The sequence below is a fragment of the Myotis davidii genome, unplaced genomic scaffold (genome assembly GCF_000327345.1).
Source record: "Myotis davidii unplaced genomic scaffold, ASM32734v1 scaffold453, whole genome shotgun sequence".
Classification (NCBI taxonomy): Eukaryota; Metazoa; Chordata; class Mammalia; order Chiroptera; family Vespertilionidae; genus Myotis; species Myotis davidii.
The window spans coordinates 2,852,345-2,871,826 of NW_006285234.1; the positions used below are offsets into that span (position 1 = coordinate 2,852,345).

At 44.1% G+C, this 19,482-nt stretch overlaps 3 protein-coding genes across 4 annotated transcripts in view; 2 read left to right on the forward strand and 1 right to left on the reverse strand.

The window, feature by feature from the left end:
- Positions 1–4,837, forward strand: part of LOC102773773 (MARVEL domain-containing protein 3) — a gene marked incomplete at its 5' end in the record, with an annotated part of 8,570 nt that extends 3,733 nt beyond the window's left edge. Inside the window, one exon of the mRNA XM_006755834.2 lies at positions 3,390–4,837. Coding sequence (XP_006755897.1) covers positions 3,390–4,000 — 611 coding nt within the window. The remainder of the gene's footprint in view (positions 1–3,389) is intronic.
- A 2,659-nt stretch (positions 4,838–7,496) lies between these two features.
- Positions 7,497–9,911, forward strand: LOC107181836 (MARVEL domain-containing protein 3-like). Its single transcript, XM_015558806.1, has 2 exons — positions 7,497–8,201; positions 8,420–9,911. The coding sequence occupies exon 2, from the start codon at positions 8,455–8,457 to the stop codon at positions 9,055–9,057; it is 603 nt and encodes a 200-aa protein (XP_015414292.1). The 5' UTR covers positions 7,497–8,201; positions 8,420–8,454; the 3' UTR covers positions 9,058–9,911.
- A 2,679-nt stretch (positions 9,912–12,590) lies between these two features.
- PHLPP2 (PH domain and leucine rich repeat protein phosphatase 2) overlaps positions 12,591–19,482 on the reverse strand; it is a 74,709-nt gene continuing 67,817 nt past the window's right edge. For both annotated transcript variants that reach the window (XM_006755789.2, XM_015558807.1), the window contains one exon: positions 12,591–17,610. In XM_006755789.2, the coding sequence (XP_006755852.1) occupies positions 16,462–17,610 (1,149 nt within the window). In that variant the 3' untranslated portion in view covers positions 12,591–16,461. The remainder of the gene's footprint in view (positions 17,611–19,482) is intronic.

Here is a 19,482-nt window from a genome sequence, read left to right on the forward strand (position 1 = left end):
GGTCACCCGTCTTAGCGTCCATCTTTTATGTTCTCTTTTCCTTATCGACAAAATCATACCCTCCTTCCTCCAGCAAAGTGGCAGAAGTGGGGAGGGGGGGGTTGCAGCTGTGGCCCCCTGTAGCTTCCGGGGGAGACCCTGAAGTTGAGCTATGAGTCACCCTAACTTAAGACATTCCGTGGAACGCTGAGAACGCTGACAGAAAGAGAGAGGCACCCAATCCACTTTTATGGGCAGAGACTAAAATCGTCAGGTGCTGAGGGTAAAGATGAGATAAAGAGCAAATACAAATGTGGGTAGCAGATCACCAGGAACCCTGTCTGTGTGTAGGTTGTGCTCACTCATGATTTGGAGGGACCGGTGAGGAGTTACATGTTCCCTGGGAAGAAAGTACATTTCCTGCTCCCCCCAACCCCGCCCCCCAGCTCCCCCAGTTGGCATTTGGAGCAGCTTCTCCTTCCATCTCCCTTTAGTCCCTTGTGCTTAAATCATCATGGAGGTGACCACAGGAGAGCTAGGCCATGTAAAAAGGAAGTTGTTTAAAAAAAAGAATTAAAAAACACCAACACAGCATGATGATGTTTGCATTCCGTTTATAGCCTTACTTGCAAAGCATCTTTAAACGTTTAATTTCATTTTCTCCCAGGAAAGTTGCAACCCCTAGAGTCAGTGGTGTATGTCTCTCACTTAGATCAGAGCCTGGAGATTGAAGTTTTGAGATGGCTTCCCACAGCCAATGGCATTGACTTGTGATCACGCTGGAAAGATTCAGGATGGAGACTTGTGGGGTTTTCCCCCAATTAATATTCTCAGCGCCCCCCCCCCACTCCTTTTAGGTATTTATTTAATACCCTAACCCAGTAATTATCTGGACTAAACTTACACCACGATTTCAAACCGTGTTTGACTTTAAGAGTTGTTAACTCATTAGATCTGATGCAGCCCAGGTCAGAAGAGGGAATGCCCACAAATGAACTACTGCTTCTCAGGAGAGAGGGGCTTATCCGAGAGCCGATTCCTTCAGGGGCCCAGACGCCCTGGAGAACCTCTGAGCCTTTATTTTTAAAAACGGAAACCCCTGCACATCCCTCGTGGCCTTGGTGGCTCTTTTCTGGTTCTTTTCGATCTAAAACGGGAATAAGCACCTGTGGGAGCTCTAGTCATCCCCACTCTCCCATAAGATATTTGTAGTATGTATTTGGTCCCATTAGCAAAACACTGGGAAAAGCCTAAATGTCCTTTACATTGGAATTTCTTAAAGCCATCGCGGTATTCTTTACATCCCTTAACATCATTAAGTAGATACATTTCTTGCTGGGATAGAAAAAATGTCCACACTACATTCTTAAGTGAAAAAGTGGGTTATATAAACAGTAGACAGAGTAGGACCCTGTTCTTACCTAAAGAAGCAAATAAGCAATGACAAAACTATGTATATATGAGAAGCCCTACGCGTGAAATCGCGTAGCCCCACCCAACCGCACACGCAGCCTCCTGGTGATCCATGACGGTGTCATGACCAAGGGGTTTTTATAATAGAGATAGCAGAACAGTCCAGAAGAAAAATTGTGTGTGTTTTTTTTATTATTGGTTGGAATTTAGTTAAATTTTACATGATGTATTTTTGTTTTATCTCCATTTTTTGTAAGGATGTGTTACTTTTATACTTAAAGAAAACAATGCTCTTTGCATTTTAGGGGGAAATTCTAAAGTGTAAAGATAATATCTGAGAGATCATCATGTCGATTAGAGTGTAGATAGAACAGCTTCATATACAGACCAAGTGGACCCGGGCACAACATCTGGTTCTCGCAACGCAGGGAGACGCTGACCGCCTGACCCCTAACCTCAGAGTCAGCTGACCACCAGAGCCCCTCCAGCAGCACAGGTCCCAACTCAGACGCACCCAGCATCATGACTCTGAGACACACTAGAGAGTACACAGCTGTATGAAATTCTAGGAAAGGCAGACCTCCTACTGGCTGAAAGCACATCAGTGGTTGCCTGAGGAGGAAGGGGAGGGATTGACCACAAAGGTCAACTTTCCAGGGAACTTTCTGGCAGATGGAATGGTCTGTATCTTGGTGATGATTATGTGATCGATTACCTGCCAGACCCCCACGCTGTGTGCTGAGGGTGGACTGTTTTGTGAGGGTGAGTTATCTCCCAGTAAAGCTGGTTTGAAGGGAGCAGCCAGCTTCGCTTGATGAGCTGGAGCTCTTTCTATGTCTGAAGAAGCCAGGGGCCCTGAGAGAATCCGCTCTGGGAAGATATCAAGGCCCAGGCGTGCCCTTTAGGAAAACTAAGGAAACCAAAGTTACACTTTAGAGCACATGGCGTTCAAGTCTAAGAATAAACCCAATTATGTCTCTTTAATTCTGTAATGGGTTTAATTAACTTAATTGCCCCTATTTCTAATACAGGTGAACTGTGGTTAACATTTTGAGGCGTATCTTCCATACTTTTTTTTTCTAACTTCATTATTATGTTAAGTTCTATATTGCAATTTCCTTCCACCTTGGAGACCTCTCCTCTTTCAAACTGAAGAGAGCCACGAAACAAAGCTGACGGGGAGAAAGCCACTTTTCAGTCTTTCTGGCAGGGCAGGGCTGGTGCAGAGCAAGTTCTTGCCTTCCAAGGAGGATGCCTCTCTCAGCTCACTGGCCTGCTTTCTCCTGCATCGTCTTGCACCCCACCTGGGGCAGGCTGCTTTGCCCTCCTTGAGAGTCACTCTTTTCAGTCCAAAGTATCTCTGACATCATTTCTGGAGACCACAGTTGCCTGCTGCCATCTACTGCAGCTTTGGCTGTTCGGGCCTTCCAGGGGCAGAATAAGGAGCCAGCTGTGGCGCTGGCCGGTGTGGCTCAGTTGGTTGGGCACCATCCCAGGTACCAGTGCGTTGCCAGTTAGATTTCTTGTCAGGACACATGCTCAGATTGCGGCTTGATCATACTTTGTAGGGGTTGTGCAGGAGGAGCTGATCGATGTGTCACTCATGTCAATGTTCCCCTCTCTCTCTCCCTCTCCCTTTCTCTCTATAAAAATCAAAAAACCTTTTTAATATTTTTTAATTGATTTCAGAGAGGGAGGGAGAGATAGAAACATCAATAATGAGAGAGACTCATTGATTGTCTGCCTCCTGCACACCCCCTACTGGGGATTGAGCTGAAACCTGGACATGTGCCCCGACCATAATGGAACCCTGGACCCTTCAGTCTGCAGGCCAGTGCTCTCTCCAGTGAACCAAACTGGCTAAAGCTAAAAATAACATCTTAAAAAAAAAAAAAAGCCAGCTGTGGTTGGAGCTGCCCCGGGGAAGATAGCTTCACAGTGGGCGTCTCCGAGTGCGAGACCGCATCTCAGAATGGTAACGCGCCCTTCTTTTGCAGCCTGCTGCCAAATGCTGGAGGTTCTCCTGAACTTGCTGATCCTGGTCTGCAGCTCTGTGTCTTACAATTCCACGGGGGGCTACACGGGCATCGCCAGCCTGGGGGGCATTTACTATTACCAGTTTGGAGGGGCTTACAGTGGTTTCGATGGCGCTGACGGGGAGAAAGCGCAGCAGCTGGACATCCAGTTCTACCAGCTCAAGCTGCCCACGGTCACGGCAGCAATGGCCTACAGCGGAGCCCTCATGGCCTTCTGCTGCTTCCTCATCGCCTTGGGCGTCCTGCGGGTCCCGTGGCATTGCCCCCTGTGGCTGCTGATCGAAGGCTCGCTGGACATGCTCATCGCCGGGGCATACGTGCCCGTTCTGTACTTTTACTTCCACGCGCTATTGGCCGCCTACGCCTCCCCCGTGTGCAAGGAGCGGGAGGCGCTGTACGAGAGCAAAGGCTACCGCGGCTTCAGCTGCACGTTGCATGGGGGAGATATAGGCGCTGGCATCTTTGCTGCCCTGGGCATTGGGGTCTTTGCCATGGGGGCCGTGCTGGCCTTCAGGGGTTACCGCAAGGTCAGGAAGCTCAAGGAGAAGCCTGCAGAAATGTTAGGGTTTTAGGCTTTTTAAAACGTTCTGCCAAACGTAAGTGATGTAAGTTCCTCTGAATCTATGGGACTATGTTGCGGAACTTGCCAAGGCTTGACAAGTAACAGGCCAGCTCTGGGATGCTGGGTGCAGCCCGGGTTGCGCGGACTGTCGTTCTCTGACATCATAAGCCTCGTTCAGTCCTCTGTTGGTGAGGGACTAACCAAAATTCTTTTTAAAACAAAAACTGGAGCCCTAGACCCACCAGGAAAGGCTTGTGCTGCAGCAACGTGCACTTCTTGATTAATAAAGGGAAATGACGAGTGAATTTAAAGAACCTTGTCTTCAGAGTTCAAGAAAAGCCACATAGACACAAGACATCTCCGCCTGAACTTTTCTAGGCATGGCTGTCTTAAGCAGATCAGCCCCTGTATTTTCCACGAGGAACTCCGCAGTCCTTCACTTCCTTCATGCCCTGGGTGCAGGGTTGGAATTGCTGGGAGACTCCTGTAAAATTTAAGTTGGAGGTAGGCGTGGGCTGAGGAAACAGGAATCAGATTAATTTGCTGCAAAGAAGCTATTCTAAAAGGCCCCTTACCATGGCTTTGAAAGCTCAATAAGTGTTTTGTACCTCTTACAAGTGTACCATTGTATGAAGACTAAAACCCGGCGTCTGGAATTCAGGGTCCATGCAGAATTAAAGAATGTCAACTTTTTTCTCAAAAGAAGAATGCTACTTTTGGCCAGACGACTTCATGGGTTCTTATTACATGTTAAATTGTGACTTATAGTACATTACAATATATTCTTGGTACAACTGAATGTTATTTGCTTTATTTGAGTTTAATAAAATTCCAAAGAAAATTTTAATTTAGAGGTGATGGTTCTCTTTATAATACATTTAGAATATTCCCTTGAATACAGACAACATCACATTTAAGAGGTGAGTTCCATTTAGGTTTAGAAAAGGAAATAAGCATATCTATATGCTTAGAAAATTTATTGGAGAATACACAAGACAGCATGAGCAACATTTGCTCCTGGAGAAAAGGAAATGTAAAAATTGTTTTCATTTACTGCATGGCTTAGATAAATAAATACTTGACCTGCTCTCCTCCGTGTGCTCACATTTGCAGTGCAGAGGCAGACGTGGGTATATAATTAGGCACCAAGGCAGCCTCCGTGAGAAAGCCACTACTTACAATAAAAATCTCACATTCAGAGTCTCCACTTCCCTCTACAGAGCCCTCTGCTGTCCTAGCGCCGTGTTCCGTCTCACCAGAGACAACTGCTGGCTCTGCTCACCTGTTTCTTTCCTCCTGGCATCTGTGTCCTGCACTAACAGCACTGGGACTACCTGGGCCTGTCTGATCCTATAGCTAAGCCAGGTCGCCTGGCTGGAACTGTGACAGTAGTCAGTGGCCATATGCCTTCAGCAGATTGTTGCCGTCAGTGGGTTGGTTGACAAGAGGTAGATTTGTTCCGTTTCGGCCTCGCAGATGTTTGCTGCATGGGTCACGAGTCCACTGTTTGAACAGACTCTGTCCCAGAAGGAAACATTCAGGTTCCCACATCTTGTAGTAAGACAGGAGTCCTGTTTCTCCACAGGGGGTGAGGTATTGCCATGTATACGTAAGGAACACCAAGGCAGAGACAAGGGGAGGGGAAGTCACTCCCCGGGAATTCAGCTGGTGTCTGGGTCAGTTCACACGCTCTGCTGGAGGGAGAGTGGCCAGTAGCTTCAGTGTCGGGGTGGAGGGTGGGCAATTCTGACCTGATGTTAACCTCAGATTTAAATGAGAGGAATGTAGCTTCTTAACACATCGCGGACTAGTCGTCTTATTGCTAGCTTTACCCAGTGGCCAGATAAGTTCCTATTGAACGAGTACAAAAAACGTTTTACATAAATGTTAAAGGCACGCTTCAAAATGAAATACCCATTGCATTTGGAAGTTATTGATTACATGTTCTTACAAGCTACGATCATTTTCAAGTATGATCCTTTGTAAAACACTGTGTAATGTGAAGCGAGAATTCTCGTGACCCGTCCGCTAACTGTCAGGGCCCTTGAATGCTGTGTCCCGTGAACCTCCTAGGAATTTGTGTAGGCCCGGCAGGAGATAGGATCAGCAAGCCCAGTAGCTGTTGCCTAAGTACGTTAGAGATACTGGTTCTTAGTCACGTGGTTCAGAAACGGCGTGGTATGCCTAGCGGATCAGAGGGTTTTCCTGACTTTTGAGAAGCCACGCTTCTCATACATTTATCCTGTTCCTAAACCTCTAAGCCCCTGCCACTTCATAAACGTTACTGAGCAGCATCACCACCCGCTTGTAGAACATTTTGTGATTCTCCAAGTATTTTCATGTGCTTGCTTTCACGTGGGAGGACAGGCAGGCATTACTGCATTGCTCCGGTGAAGTGTCTGGGGCTTAGAGACGGTGACAGGCCAAGCTCACAGGCGGTCAAGAGCAGGGACGTGAACCTGGCGTCCCCACCCCAGGTCCACATGCTCTTCTCGTAGTTCGATGTCTGAACCCTGGGAGAATGGCAGGAGACCTGCCAGCAGGATGCCATGAGGAGCCCGGGGCTTCTGTCAGTTGCACATGAGAGCTGACCTCTGACAAGAAGACATTCGTCTCCTTTCACCTGCTGGCACCTGCTGTCTCATGGCACGCATAGGTCCTTCAACTTCTAAGAAGCCCCCAAGGAAACAGGGTGTCCCTCAGTAAGATCCTGCAGAGACTGGTATATCCACCCAGTGGGGTTGGAGGCCACACAGCGAGGAAGGTGGACTCTGTAGGAGCTGATCTGAAAACCTCTCTGGGAAGAATAAATGAAGAAAAAGCAAGATGCAGAATAGATGGGGCGCGCGTCCGTGTGAAAGCCAGGGAAGGGGGATGGGAGGCTGGTTTGAGTGCGTTTTTATTTGCATGAGGGAACGCTGTGAGTTATATCAGAAAATCATGAAGGTGACTGGGGGTAGAGAACAGAGTGGACAGGGACACAAGTGATTTTTCTCAGTTTATATCTTCTTGCATCATTTTGATCTTTAAAAAAATACATTTTTATTGACGTTAGAGAGGAAGGGAGAGGGAGAGAGAGATAGAAACATCAATGATGAGAGAGAATCATTGATCGGCTGCCTTCTGCACACTACCCACTGGGGATCGAGCGCGAAACCTGGGCATGTGCCCTTGATTAGAATCGAACCCGGGACCCATCAGTCCACAGTCCACAGGCTGACGCTCTATCCACTGAGCCAAACCAGTGAGGGCATCTTTAAAAAAAACCTTAAAACGTGAAATAAATATAGATTCATAAAACACTGCTGTCCTGGCTGGTTTTCTCAGTGGTTAGAGTGTTGGGCTGCCGACAGAAGGGTCTTGGGTTCGATTCCCAGTCAAGGGCACTGACCTGGGTTGCAGGTTCGATAACCTGGCCCCAGTTGGGGCACATGTGGGAGGCAATCATTGTGTCTGTCTCACATCGATGTTTCTCTCTCTCCCCCTCCCCATTCCACTCTCTCTAAAAATCAATAGAGAAAATATTTTCTAGTGAGATAAACAAAACAAAAACAAATTGCAAAAAATAGTAGAGATCCTGTGTACCCTATTCCCAGTTTTCTCCAATGGAAACATCTTGCATAACTATCGTATAATATCACAACTCTACAAAGCTTAGATGTCACCATTTTACATGCACTCATGTCTTTGTGTGTAGTCCCATGCAGTTTTATCACGTGTAGATCCGTGTGGCCACCATCATCATAGAACTGTTCCCTCACCCCTTGTGTTCCCCCCTAATAGTCACACGCATGCCCTCTCCCCTCCCCACTCCCACTCATCCCCGTGCCCCAACAACCACAGCTGTGTTGTTCTCCATCTCTATCTTTTCGTCATTTTGAGACTGTTACATAAATGGCATCGTACAGTACGTAACCTTTTGAGACTGGCTTTTCCCCCCACGCTGCCCCCTGCCCCAGCTCATCATAATTCTCTTGAGACCCATCCACTTTGTTGCCTGTATGAAGTTTGTTTCTTTTTACTGTTGATTATTCCTTGGTATGGGTGTGGCAGATTGTGTAACCATTCGCCCACTGAAGGGCATTTGGGTTGTTTCGGATATTTGGCTACTACAAATAAAGCTACTGTGCACATCCCTGTGCAGTTTTTGTGTAGCCCTGTTTTCATTTCTTTAGGATAAGAATCCAGGAGTACAGTTCCAGGGTCACATGGTAAGTGTAGGTTTTTGTTTTTTTTGTAAGCTGCCAAAAAAATTTTTAGGGTGACATTTTGCTTATTCAAACATGTGAATATTGGAAAACAACCCAAGGCTGTTCATGTTGCATCTGACCATGTCCTTAAAGTCACGTCACAGGACTTCTCTGGTCTGACCTAGAGAGGTTTCCTGGGTGCGTGATGTTCGTGTTAAATCCCGACTCTCTCCTCCTAGGTGTGGTGCAGATAGTGGAGGTGATACTGAATGGGATGGTTCTCATGTGTATCGTGGCTTCCTACTTTGTCCTGGCTGGATTCAGCGCCAGCTTTGCCAGTGGTGGCGGCTTCGGGAACAACTATTACTCACCGTTTGAGGGCACGGAGCTGGAGCAGGTCCGGCAGCTGGACCAGCAGTACACAGTCCTCCGGGCGCCTCTCATCTACGGCGGCGTGGCGGTGTCCCTGGGGCTGGGTGTCCTCACCATGGGTGTGTTACTCCAAGGAGCCAAGAGTCTCACCAAACTGCCAAGGAAGTGGCTCGTCCTGGAGGCCGTCTTCAGCCTCCTGGCCGCAGTGGGCTACTGCGCGGGCATCGGCGTTTTCCTCCACGTAGCCCTGCGGATCAATGCCACAGACACTTGCAAGAGAAGAGAGAGGCTCTATGCCCGCAAAGGCCTCACCTGGATGAACTGCCAGCTGGCAGGCACTGATGGGGCAGCAGCCACCTTTGCTTGTCTCCTGGTGATAATGTACGGAGTCAGCGTGGTGCTGGCCCTCCGGAGCTACCGAGAACAGAAGCTCTACAGGGACAGCCAAGAGCAGCACAGAAACTACAGGGAGGGACCGGAGTACCTGTGGTCCGGAACACTCTGAGGTCTTCTTCTCAGAACCTCAATGTCAGCTCGCCTGCCTGGTTCCTCTCAGAAAGGAGTCCTTTAAAATCGCACAGTTGACAGCTGGTGTTTTCACATACAGGATTTTATAAATGCTCGCTTTGGTACCGACGCAAAGCTAGATGGCCATCTCATTTTTCTGTCAGGGAGCTTTTCAAGCTCAAAGCTTGGAAAAAAAATCTCCCCCACCTTTGCTACAAAGAACATCAGAAGTTTGGATATGCACTTCTGGTCTGGCTCCCGCACCAAATGGTAAGGTGATGATGATGGCTAAGTAGCCAGAGAAATCCTGGAAGTTGAGAACTACACATCAGGGGTATAGTAGGCCCGGCGTTATAGTAGGAGTATCTCACCCGTCTCAATTATTGAGATTCACCAAAAGAAACATGCCATACCCCCTTCTGTGTGGTCCCAGGAGAATGCTTTTAAAGCCGTTGTGTGACTGAATTCTAAAGAGTCATCCGACCCTCTGCTAGAGGGAAACTGTTCTGCCCACAGGACAGTGTACCGACTGCCTGGATCCCAAGGAGTGAGATGGGAGGCTGGGTTTCTGACACATCAAGAGAGATGCTTGTAGCATGCATGTTCCTCCTTGAGATTCCTGTATTAGAGCTGAGAGAAAATGTCTTGGGTTTTATTGCCACCATTCCAAGTTAGTTTCTTTTTGTTGCAAGTCATTCAACTGGAATTCAGCCTTCCTGAAATATTTTTCTGAAATATGGGGCTCCCATAAGTCATACACTTCTCGCCCGGCCAGGATGACTTAGTGGTTGAGCCTCGACCTATGGACCAGGAGGTCACGGCTCGATTCCCGGTCAGGGCATATGCCTGGGTTGAGGGCACGATCCCCAAGAAGGGGCGTGCAGGAGGCAGCCGAATGATGATTCTTTCTCATTGATGTTTCTATCCCTCTCTCTGAAACCAATTAAAACATTTTTTTAAAAGTCATAAACTTCTTAAACGTGTTATTTAACTATTTCAAAGATCAAGTTAATTTTACTAGACTATAAAGCAGTGATGGCGAACCCATGACACACGTGTCAGAGGTGACACGCGAACTCATTTTTTTGGTTGATTTTTCTTTGTTAAGAGGCATTTAAATATATAAAATAAATATTAAAAATATAAATCTTTGTTTTACTATGGTTGCAAATATCAAAAAGTTTCTATATCTGACACGGCACCAGAGTTAAGTTAGGGTTTTTCAAAATGCTGACACACCGAGCTCAAAAGGTTCGCCATCACTGCTATAAAGGGTTTTTTAACGACTTCAAAGATCAAGTAGTTAATTTTACTAGAGGGTTATAGGAGGCCTCTTCATTGCTGCTTTCCCTGACAGTGTCTACAGAGTAGATCTTCAAAGGTAGATTATAACCTCTCATGACCCTGAACTGTTTTCATAGTGCAACAGATCATGAACACTGAATCTTAAAAATAAAGTCCTTTCAATAATTTTAACCTAAAGTTTTATAACTGTTCTTATACTTTACATCTCAGATTTTCAGCTCATGTCAGATACAACTGCAAATATATGTTATATAAAGTATAGGGGGTTTTTCCCTAGTTTTCCTCTTGCTTTTCAATCACTATTTTTTTCAAATAATTTTTTATGGTCACATTATAAACAAGATCAAACTATTAATAAATTCAAACCAAATTTTTAGAAATTTCTGGGAACAGCAATTTTGACATTATTTATACAGAAAGAAACCAGCAAACTTAATCCTGTTTCAGCATCTACCAAAATGACTTAGAAAATTAAGTCAAAGCCATGTTCCTCTAACATGTTTTCCCACCCACCCGTTTGCTGACTCTCCTCCCTATAACACAGTGCCTTTCCTCGCTCCTCTCAAATTCTCTCAATAGCTAATTCTTACAGAAACTATCCCAGCAAAGGATCAAAACAGAACCTCTTCCAGAAATGGGAGATTATCTAGATCAGCGGTTCTCAACCTGTGGGTCACAACCCCTTTGGGGGTCAAACAACCCTTTCACAGGGGTCGCCTAAATATATCCTGCATATCAGATACTTACATGACGATTCATAACAGTAGCAAAATTATAGTTATGAAGTAGCAACGAAAATAATTTTATGGTTGGGGGTCACCACAACATGAGGAACTGTATTATAGGGTCGTGGCATTAGGAAGGTTCGACCCACAGGTTGAGAACTGCTGGCCTAGAGGAAAACAATCAACTGGAAGTCTACATTGTGAGGTTAAAATACAAACATTTGTGCCACAAAGAGGCGCTTCCACTCTGTCATCCACTCTGTCACCCTCAGCCCCACAGTTTTCGCAGAGCAGTGAAAAGTTTAACCACAGCAAAAATCGGCCCATCCCCCAAAAGAATAACCATACACACTCTTCTCCCCTAGCACGTATTCCCAGGTTCCCTAAACCATGTCCCGTGTCTGAGTTGTGCTTGATAAAATGAGGACTTGGGCCTGACACCAACACTGTGTCTAGTCTAGGCCCAGCTATAACACTGCTCCCAAGATTCAACTCCTCTCGAGGGATTGGAGCCCCATCGTTCACTGTGATCACAACACCCCACGTCTGCAGTTTCCAACCACAGCTTATTTCCTACCACTTGGAGGAGGCAGGTCAAGGTTTATCATTCACATTTTAAATGAGGAGACCAAAGTTCAAGGTTAAGTGGTTTACCCAGTAGCTAACATTTTGCTGACTGCTCATTGTGCCAGATGCACTATTGAGCTAAGGTAGCATTTTGAATCATCTCATTTAAGGTCACAACTTGAGAGCTACGATTTCCATTTAACAAGAGGGGGTGGGGAAGGGGGGCTTTGGAGAGGTTAACTTATCTAAATTCAAACCTTCTAAATAGCAGAGGCAAAACTCGGGACCAATGACTCACACACTGGAACGTGTTGTGACTAATGTACTCGCGTGGCCTTCGGTGTACTGGGTGGGAATTGATATCACAGGAAGCAGAGAACACACTCAGAAAATTTCGCTTCTGCCACGTGGAATAGTGAGGTGTGCGTCTGATGGAACTGAGGTATTGAAGTAGATGATGGTGGTGGTGGCTGAACCCAGTGCACTCAAGGTGCTCAATGAATAGTTGGTGAACCAACTTTTCAAAATGTTTGCTCTGCTAATGAGAAGGAAACTGAAGAAGGACTTCAACTTGGACTTCATCTGGAGCGAGAGGTAGCTAATCTTGCTTGAAGTCTAGAGATTTGGGAGATGTCAATGGGGGTAGAAGAGAGGAACAATTTAGAGGCTTACCTAGATTGTAAGTATTTTATGGGCCATAACCTACCAGTTATGTCTGAAGTTCTAATACCTAAGCCATTATTACACTATACCAAACATGATGGCCAGATTACCCACTTAGCTCCTCTATCACCATCAGCTCTGATTTAAGAGGAGCTGTGGATTGTTTACAATTGAGTTTCCTCTAGTCAGCTGATCACCTGCATGTAAATAAGGACCATGTTTCCTGTCTTTGGGATTTTTTTTAAAAAAACATATAAGCCAAGTCAGAATATAATGTTTCTTAGCATAAAAAGATCTTTATTGCTATTTCAGCTTAAAAGATGATCAAAAATATTTATTCTGCCCTTAACTCATAGCTTCATAGAGTGCCATGGAATGTAGTTTCATTTGTTATCTTCCCTTAATGCAAGAAGAAGCAGAAAAATTCTAATGGTGTTTGGGTAAGAAACTAATTCTACATACAAGTTAGAGAAAATTACAGTTGCATGCTAAAATAAAGTATTTATAAAATAATAGGTATTTCATTTTAAAACAAAGCCATGAAAAAAGATATTCCATTTTATTTTATTTATTATTGTTGTTATTGTTATTTTTTACAAATAATAGATTTGCTGCAACATGCTCTGGCTCATATTATTGAATTAAAAAATTTAACACATTTCAAAAATATCAAAAATACACTATAATGAGTCTTAGGACTACAATACGACGATGATTGCACAAAACCGTAAGATAGGAACTCACTGTTTGGGTGACGTCCATTGGCAACAGTGAGAGAAAACCCATAGCGTCTGGGAGAAGTGCATGAAATTAGAGTACAGGGAGCTTATGTGTGATTTGAATGATCACCAAATGAGGGAAACAGAGCAGGATTTACTGTAGCTGCTTTTCTCAATCTAGGAAGTGCTTACCCAGCTATGGGGCAAAAGTCACTACCTGGAGAGAAAGATTAACTTGCCTCCATGATTGGGGAATCTAAAAGGCCCCACCCAGAGGGAAGTAAAAAGTGACACAGGACAGTTCTATTGTGATGCTGCAGACATCACTGAATGGCTTGGAGACTGTTTAATAATTGGTACACTTATTGATAACAGCCAAGTGCTCCCTTATGGAGGTCTCTTCATTAATAATTATTGAGTAGAGAGAGAAGGTGAGCCTGTGGCTTCCAAGTACCTGCTTTTGCTGAAGGTCTACATGGGAAGAAGAGCATCACATGATATTCAGTAGATCAGCCAAACCTAACTAACTGGCTCCATCTCCTGAAAAATAGCACTCGCTACAAACAATTAGAATAGCACCCAATGATTACCACGCTGCTCGTGTTGGCTCTTCTACACACCAGGAAGAGGAACTCACAAATGTATTGCACACACACTCACACTCACAGTAGTATAATAAAACCTTCACTTGCATTAGGAGTGGTAATTCAATGACTCTATGGTAGCACGGTAGCTCTGATATACCAGCATTCAAATGTTCACATATATTCCCGATTCATGTGGATAAAAGGAAGAATACCATGGCTGCCAACACGCGTGAATTTTTCTTTCTTCCATAGGACTGCTGAACTGCTCCCATCAGCAGGAGTGGTGTTATTTTCAGAAATTCTCTTAAACTTTTCTATTAAATGGGAGGTACACACGGAAACCTGAGAATCATGCAGAGGCCAGGATCTCTGGACTAGAGATCAATGGTTCTCTGCCCACCTGGGGAACACATCCTCTGGGTAAAGTCCTAGGAAGTAGGTTACATTCACCTGGAGACAGATTACTGTCTTTCACCACCTGACAGTCTAATCGGTTCACACAATGACTGCAAACGATCTCACAGGTCAGAAGATTCTGTATATTTTTGGTAATGGGCTATGGCCTTTTTACCCTCTGTGTTAATACAGAGCAATTATAGAGAAAAATGAACTAAAGAAAGTTACAAAAAAGAATAAATAGTTTTGGTATAGCCTATATTAAAGATATCCAACACAACTTAGTATTTCCTGAAAATAAATCTACTACACAGAACATCTGGAACTTTGGAGTTCTTCTGACTGAAATATATTTAACTTCTGGAAAAGCCATTTCAGAAGTGGGTTTCGTGATGGTTCCATTAAGGGTGGGTAACAAAGAGAAGACAAGAAGAAGGTTCACAGATAAAGGACAATTTTTAAGAGACTATACTATTAAAGTGGTATATTCCCAAAACAACTTTCTCTTCTAGACAACATCACTATTCTATAACTCAGAGCTTCTGCTGTCTGGGTAGAAAGATGTTTTACATCACCCATCACTATTATCTTGGGTGTTTCCTTCATTTTCATTTTCCCTTCACTTTATTTTTTCATTTTCCTATATAAAAATAAGGCAGCAACACACTTGTTCCCATCTTTCTAAGAGCACCTAAACTTTGTATGAACTACTATGTTCCCCACTTCACATCAAGACCTGAGTTCTAAAATTCTGCAGTAGCTGACCAGTAGTTTGACACAGGGAAGTCAAGTATTCCTGAAAATTTGGGGACCCAAATTCAGATTCTTGAGGGGTTGAACTTAGTCACTGAAGTGGTATGGAATCCCCAAGAGTGTATGTACCCCACCAAAACACGCATGTGGGTATGGGACCTCTGAAAGGGTAAAGATACATGGTGACCAACCATTTGTGGACAGGACCCTACTTACGTATATTTCAACCCTATCTTTAATATTATTGCTCATGAAACAAATTAAAAATGGTTCCACTCTGCTTTCTTTTTAATTGTGAAAGTATTCTAGAAAGCATTCAAAGCATAGTCCCCACTGGGTAAAATCAAGCAGTGTCAAAATTTTGTAGGAATAAATAGAAATTCATTTTCCTAAGTAAATCTTCTAATGGAAAAGGCAACAGAACAGAAATATGGAAGGAACTGCATTTTGCTAGGGTTACATGGAATGTGCAAAAAATATAGTAAACCAGGTTTTCTGTGAGCTTAGGATTTTTAAATTCTTTCTTGTATTAGTAATTAAACCCAGTATTCTCAAACCATGTGACGTGGATAAGCAGTTTTCAGTACTCTGTTAAACACTAAAGAGGTGAACTCTCCACTCACCTGCAACATTTTAGAAAACCATCCCTAAGCTAGCGTAAGAGAAGGAACCTAACACCTGAGCTCCACCCATCCTCTGTTCCAGGTCATCTGCTGTAACTCACGGTTACTTGGACGTGAGCAGCATCAGCCTTGGCCCTACACACCGGAGGCTGACTGCCACTCCATCAGGTGTTATGAAAGAGGCCAATCCCCAAATGCCCCTCTTGTGACCTGCTGGGAAACTCCTAGCAGGTGTCACATTCGTCAATAGCTTTTCTCTTTTTTTGTGATTTGGGGGAAGTAGTCTTAGTCTTAACTTCTTTCCCATCTTCATCCCCACAAGTTTCTCAGGAGCTTTCACAGTCTGACATCCAACAATTAAATCAATTTCCCAGGACCCTGCCTAGTACCCTCATGCAAGGCTCCAACACCTGATGCTCATTCTACCTATGGAGACGAAGGTGCTGGGCTGCCTCTAAGAAGATTGGCTCGAGTGCAGATTCGAAAATAAAAAGTTCACAGTCAATGAAAAGTGCTCTCGTTACATTACGTACATAAATTATCTGTTTGATTGGTTCTACATTTCCAATAAACATCATTTTGATAGGCTGTATTCTCGTAGAGAAGAATGAAAAGTCATGTGACTAGTCACATCCCATCCCATCAGTTAGGTTGAGATATAAGATGATTCCTCTGTCATAGGGATCCATCAGCAGCAATCAGTAAAGGGAATCATCTTCAGTTATTTTCCTCCACAGAAATAGTCCCTTTCCTACCCAGGCAGGCAGATTCTCAAAATTATCCTAGGAGAGAAAGGGTTAATGGCAGGCGGCAGGACTGATACAGAGCAACAGCTGCTTTCTTCCCGGTAGCTCTGGGAATCCCAGTGCAGGTTGAATGGGAAACTTAACACTGATGGTGTTTACTAGCTTATCCAGAGAAGACCCTGATAGCTCTCACCATTTTTGGCTCCAAGTTCTACGCCCCTCATCTATGGTTTAGAAATGCAGAGGCAAAATGCCTCTGGAAGGGCCCCCCACCCCGACCCCACACAGCCTTCCCTAACACTGAGCTGCTGGGGAGGATTACAGTGCTGTGTCAAACTCCTCAGGGAGCTCGGTCCGATCCTCTTCAATCAGCTCAGGCTCGGGCCTGCTTTCCTGGTGTTGCTTCATTTGCTCCTTCACTTCTTCTTCCAGGTCACGAGGCACAACAAACTGATCCTCTGGCTCCAGCTGAGTGGGGGCAGCAAAATAGCCCGTTTTCTTCTTGGGTGCTTCTGTGGCCACTTCAATGAGGTTCAGGCTGTCTTCCAGGGGTACAATCGAGCCATTGGAGAGTTTCTTCCCATAGAGACAGGAGGTGGAGGGAGACTTCTGTAGCTCCATCTTGTCCTTGCTCATTGGCAGAAGTATGCCACTGTTCACACTGTTCTGTCTTCGGATCCCAAAAAACAATCCTCTCCCATGCTCCTCAGGACGTGGGGCCGGAGAATTCTTTGGGAGCGTGGGCGAGTTCTCCCTCCCCCGACAGCAGTGGATATCCACTTCCACTTCTACTTTGCTGCCATTGGTTATGACCCCTTCAACGGGCTGGTCGTCGTCACTGTCCAGGCCATTGTCAGACTGATTACTCGAGAAAGTCGCACATGAAGGCTGGCGCTGAAACACCGCAGAGGTGGGGGTGGGATGGAGGCTGCAGCGCCTCTCTGGCCGTGGGAGCAAGCTGGCATCCAGGCCAGCAGTGTTATGTTCGTCAGAAGCAGTGGATCCCACCTCACTGCTCACCTCTGATGTGGACATCTCACTGCTGAACTCAGAGGCGATCCCACTGCTGGAGGAAGGAGTGGTTGGCTTGAGAGGGTCCTTGATGGTGGTGGTCGGAGCAAATCCCACAGGACCTGGGAGGCTGAGCCCATTCATCTCACAAGTGCAGCCTTCCTCCCCAATGTTCAAATAAACCACTATTGCCCCCACATTGTCCTGACAACCGTAGCTCTGGGCTAATGTGCATAGCTTCTTGGCAGCTGCTAATGGGTCTTGTATGTGACACACTGCACTGACAGCTTCTGTATATGACAAGTATTCCCACAATGCTTTGTTTCCCAGAATCAGCAACTCGTCCTGAATGGTAAGTGTAGAGGAAGAGATGTAGGGCTTGGGGAGGATCCAAGGGTAGAGGTATGTACAGCCCAGCATCCGCGTGCAGCAGGTTACCCCATTCACTTTGTTATCCTAGAGGCAGCAGAATGCAAATTTTGAAAAACAAGCAACAATGACATACAATTCATATCTTTCTATCTCACAATGCTTAGGGCTCTACAAAAAACAAACAAACAAACACAGAACTGACATCTATTATGGTTTTTCCTAAGATCTGTGTAATTTTAAATGGCCTTACAAAAATAAATGTATAAAATTCTAAAAGAACAAAATATCAGATGGTTATACTGAATAGTTCAGAGGACTAAAGATAAAACCAATTAAAATGTGAAGTGGCTAAAAGGCACCTCAATCTCAAAAGGTATTTGCTTTAACATGAAGTAAAGGCCTCAGCATGTCCTTAAATAGAAAGACACCTGTTAGAAAAACAAGGATCAGAGCTATCATTAATTCTCCATCACTAGTATTCTCACAGAGGCCAGAACTCAGATGGGTCACTAAAAATGATTTCTCATTCAAAGGCACAGTTAGGAATGAAAAGATTCAGAAAGATATTAAATGACTAAGGCAATCTTTGTAGCTAAAGCATTAAGTAATCTCCAAAATTATTTAGCCTAGAAAAGGAAAGTCTGAAATCTGTAGTAAATTTACATACTCTGTAAGGATTTTAACCAAAAATGAGTAACAGATCAAGTCACAACTGGTATAATTCCAAACTTAAAGGAAAAAGCCTTAGTTACAGATGGGAACGTTCATCTGCCAGATACTTGATACTTATTTCTTTTCATGATAAAACCAAGCAAAACCTCTAAAGCCATCAATATATTTACTTCATAGTTGCAGTCATTATCTGGGTGAAAATCCTGGCTCTCTACTTACCAGAACTTATCACAAACACTAAATTTTATTTTCCTCAACTGTAAAATGGAAATAAAAGCCATTCTTTCATGGGTGTTATTATGAAGATTAAACAAAATAATGAAAGCACAGTGCTTAGCAAATAAGCAAACAATAAATATCTGTGGTTAAAATAACGTTTATAGAAATATTTCCTACTTGTCTAGCACCTCTTCCCCCCAAATCAAAACAACATTACTAAATTCTGTAAAAATAGACTAATCAAACAAAACATTCTTTTATCTTTCATTTTTGTTTTGACTGAAAGACCTTCCTATAATGCCTCAGAGTTCCAGAATCTTCATGGTATCAACCACATTGTGATATACTTTTTTTGGTTTTGTGCTTCCTTGGATAAAATCTAACATGGATAGTCCTGACAGAATTCTGACAGAACAGACAGCCCAGAAATGGACCCACAAATACAGCCCACTGATCTTTGACAAAGGAGCAAAGACAACTCCATGGAGAAAGGCAATCTATTCAACCAATGCTGCTGGAACAACTGGACATTCACATGCAAAAAAAGAAAGAAAAATAACCTAGACATGGAGCTTACACCTTTCCAAAAATTAATTCAAAACTGATCAGACTTACCGAACTTCCAAAACTTCCAAAAGATAAGACAGAAAGAAATCAAGGTGACCTTGGGTTTGGCAATGAGATTTTAGATACAACACCAAAACATGAACCATGAAAGAAAAATAAGTAGGACTTTATTAAAATTAAAAACTTCTCTGCAAAAGACACTGATTAAAAGAATGAGAAGACAAGCCACAGACTGGGAGAAAGTATTTGCAAAACACACATCTGATAAGGACCTGTATCCAAAATTCACACAGAGTTCTTAAAGTTCAGCCATAAAGAAACAAACAATTCAATTAAAAATGGGCAAAAGATCTGAACAGAATTCTGCTTTGCAGTAAACAATGCTCACATGAACTGCTAAGGTCTCTTTGAAAGCAAAAATGTTATGCTAATTTCTAAAACAAAAACTGCAAAATTGTGGAGATACTGATGCTTCATTATTTAAAAAAGAAAATATAA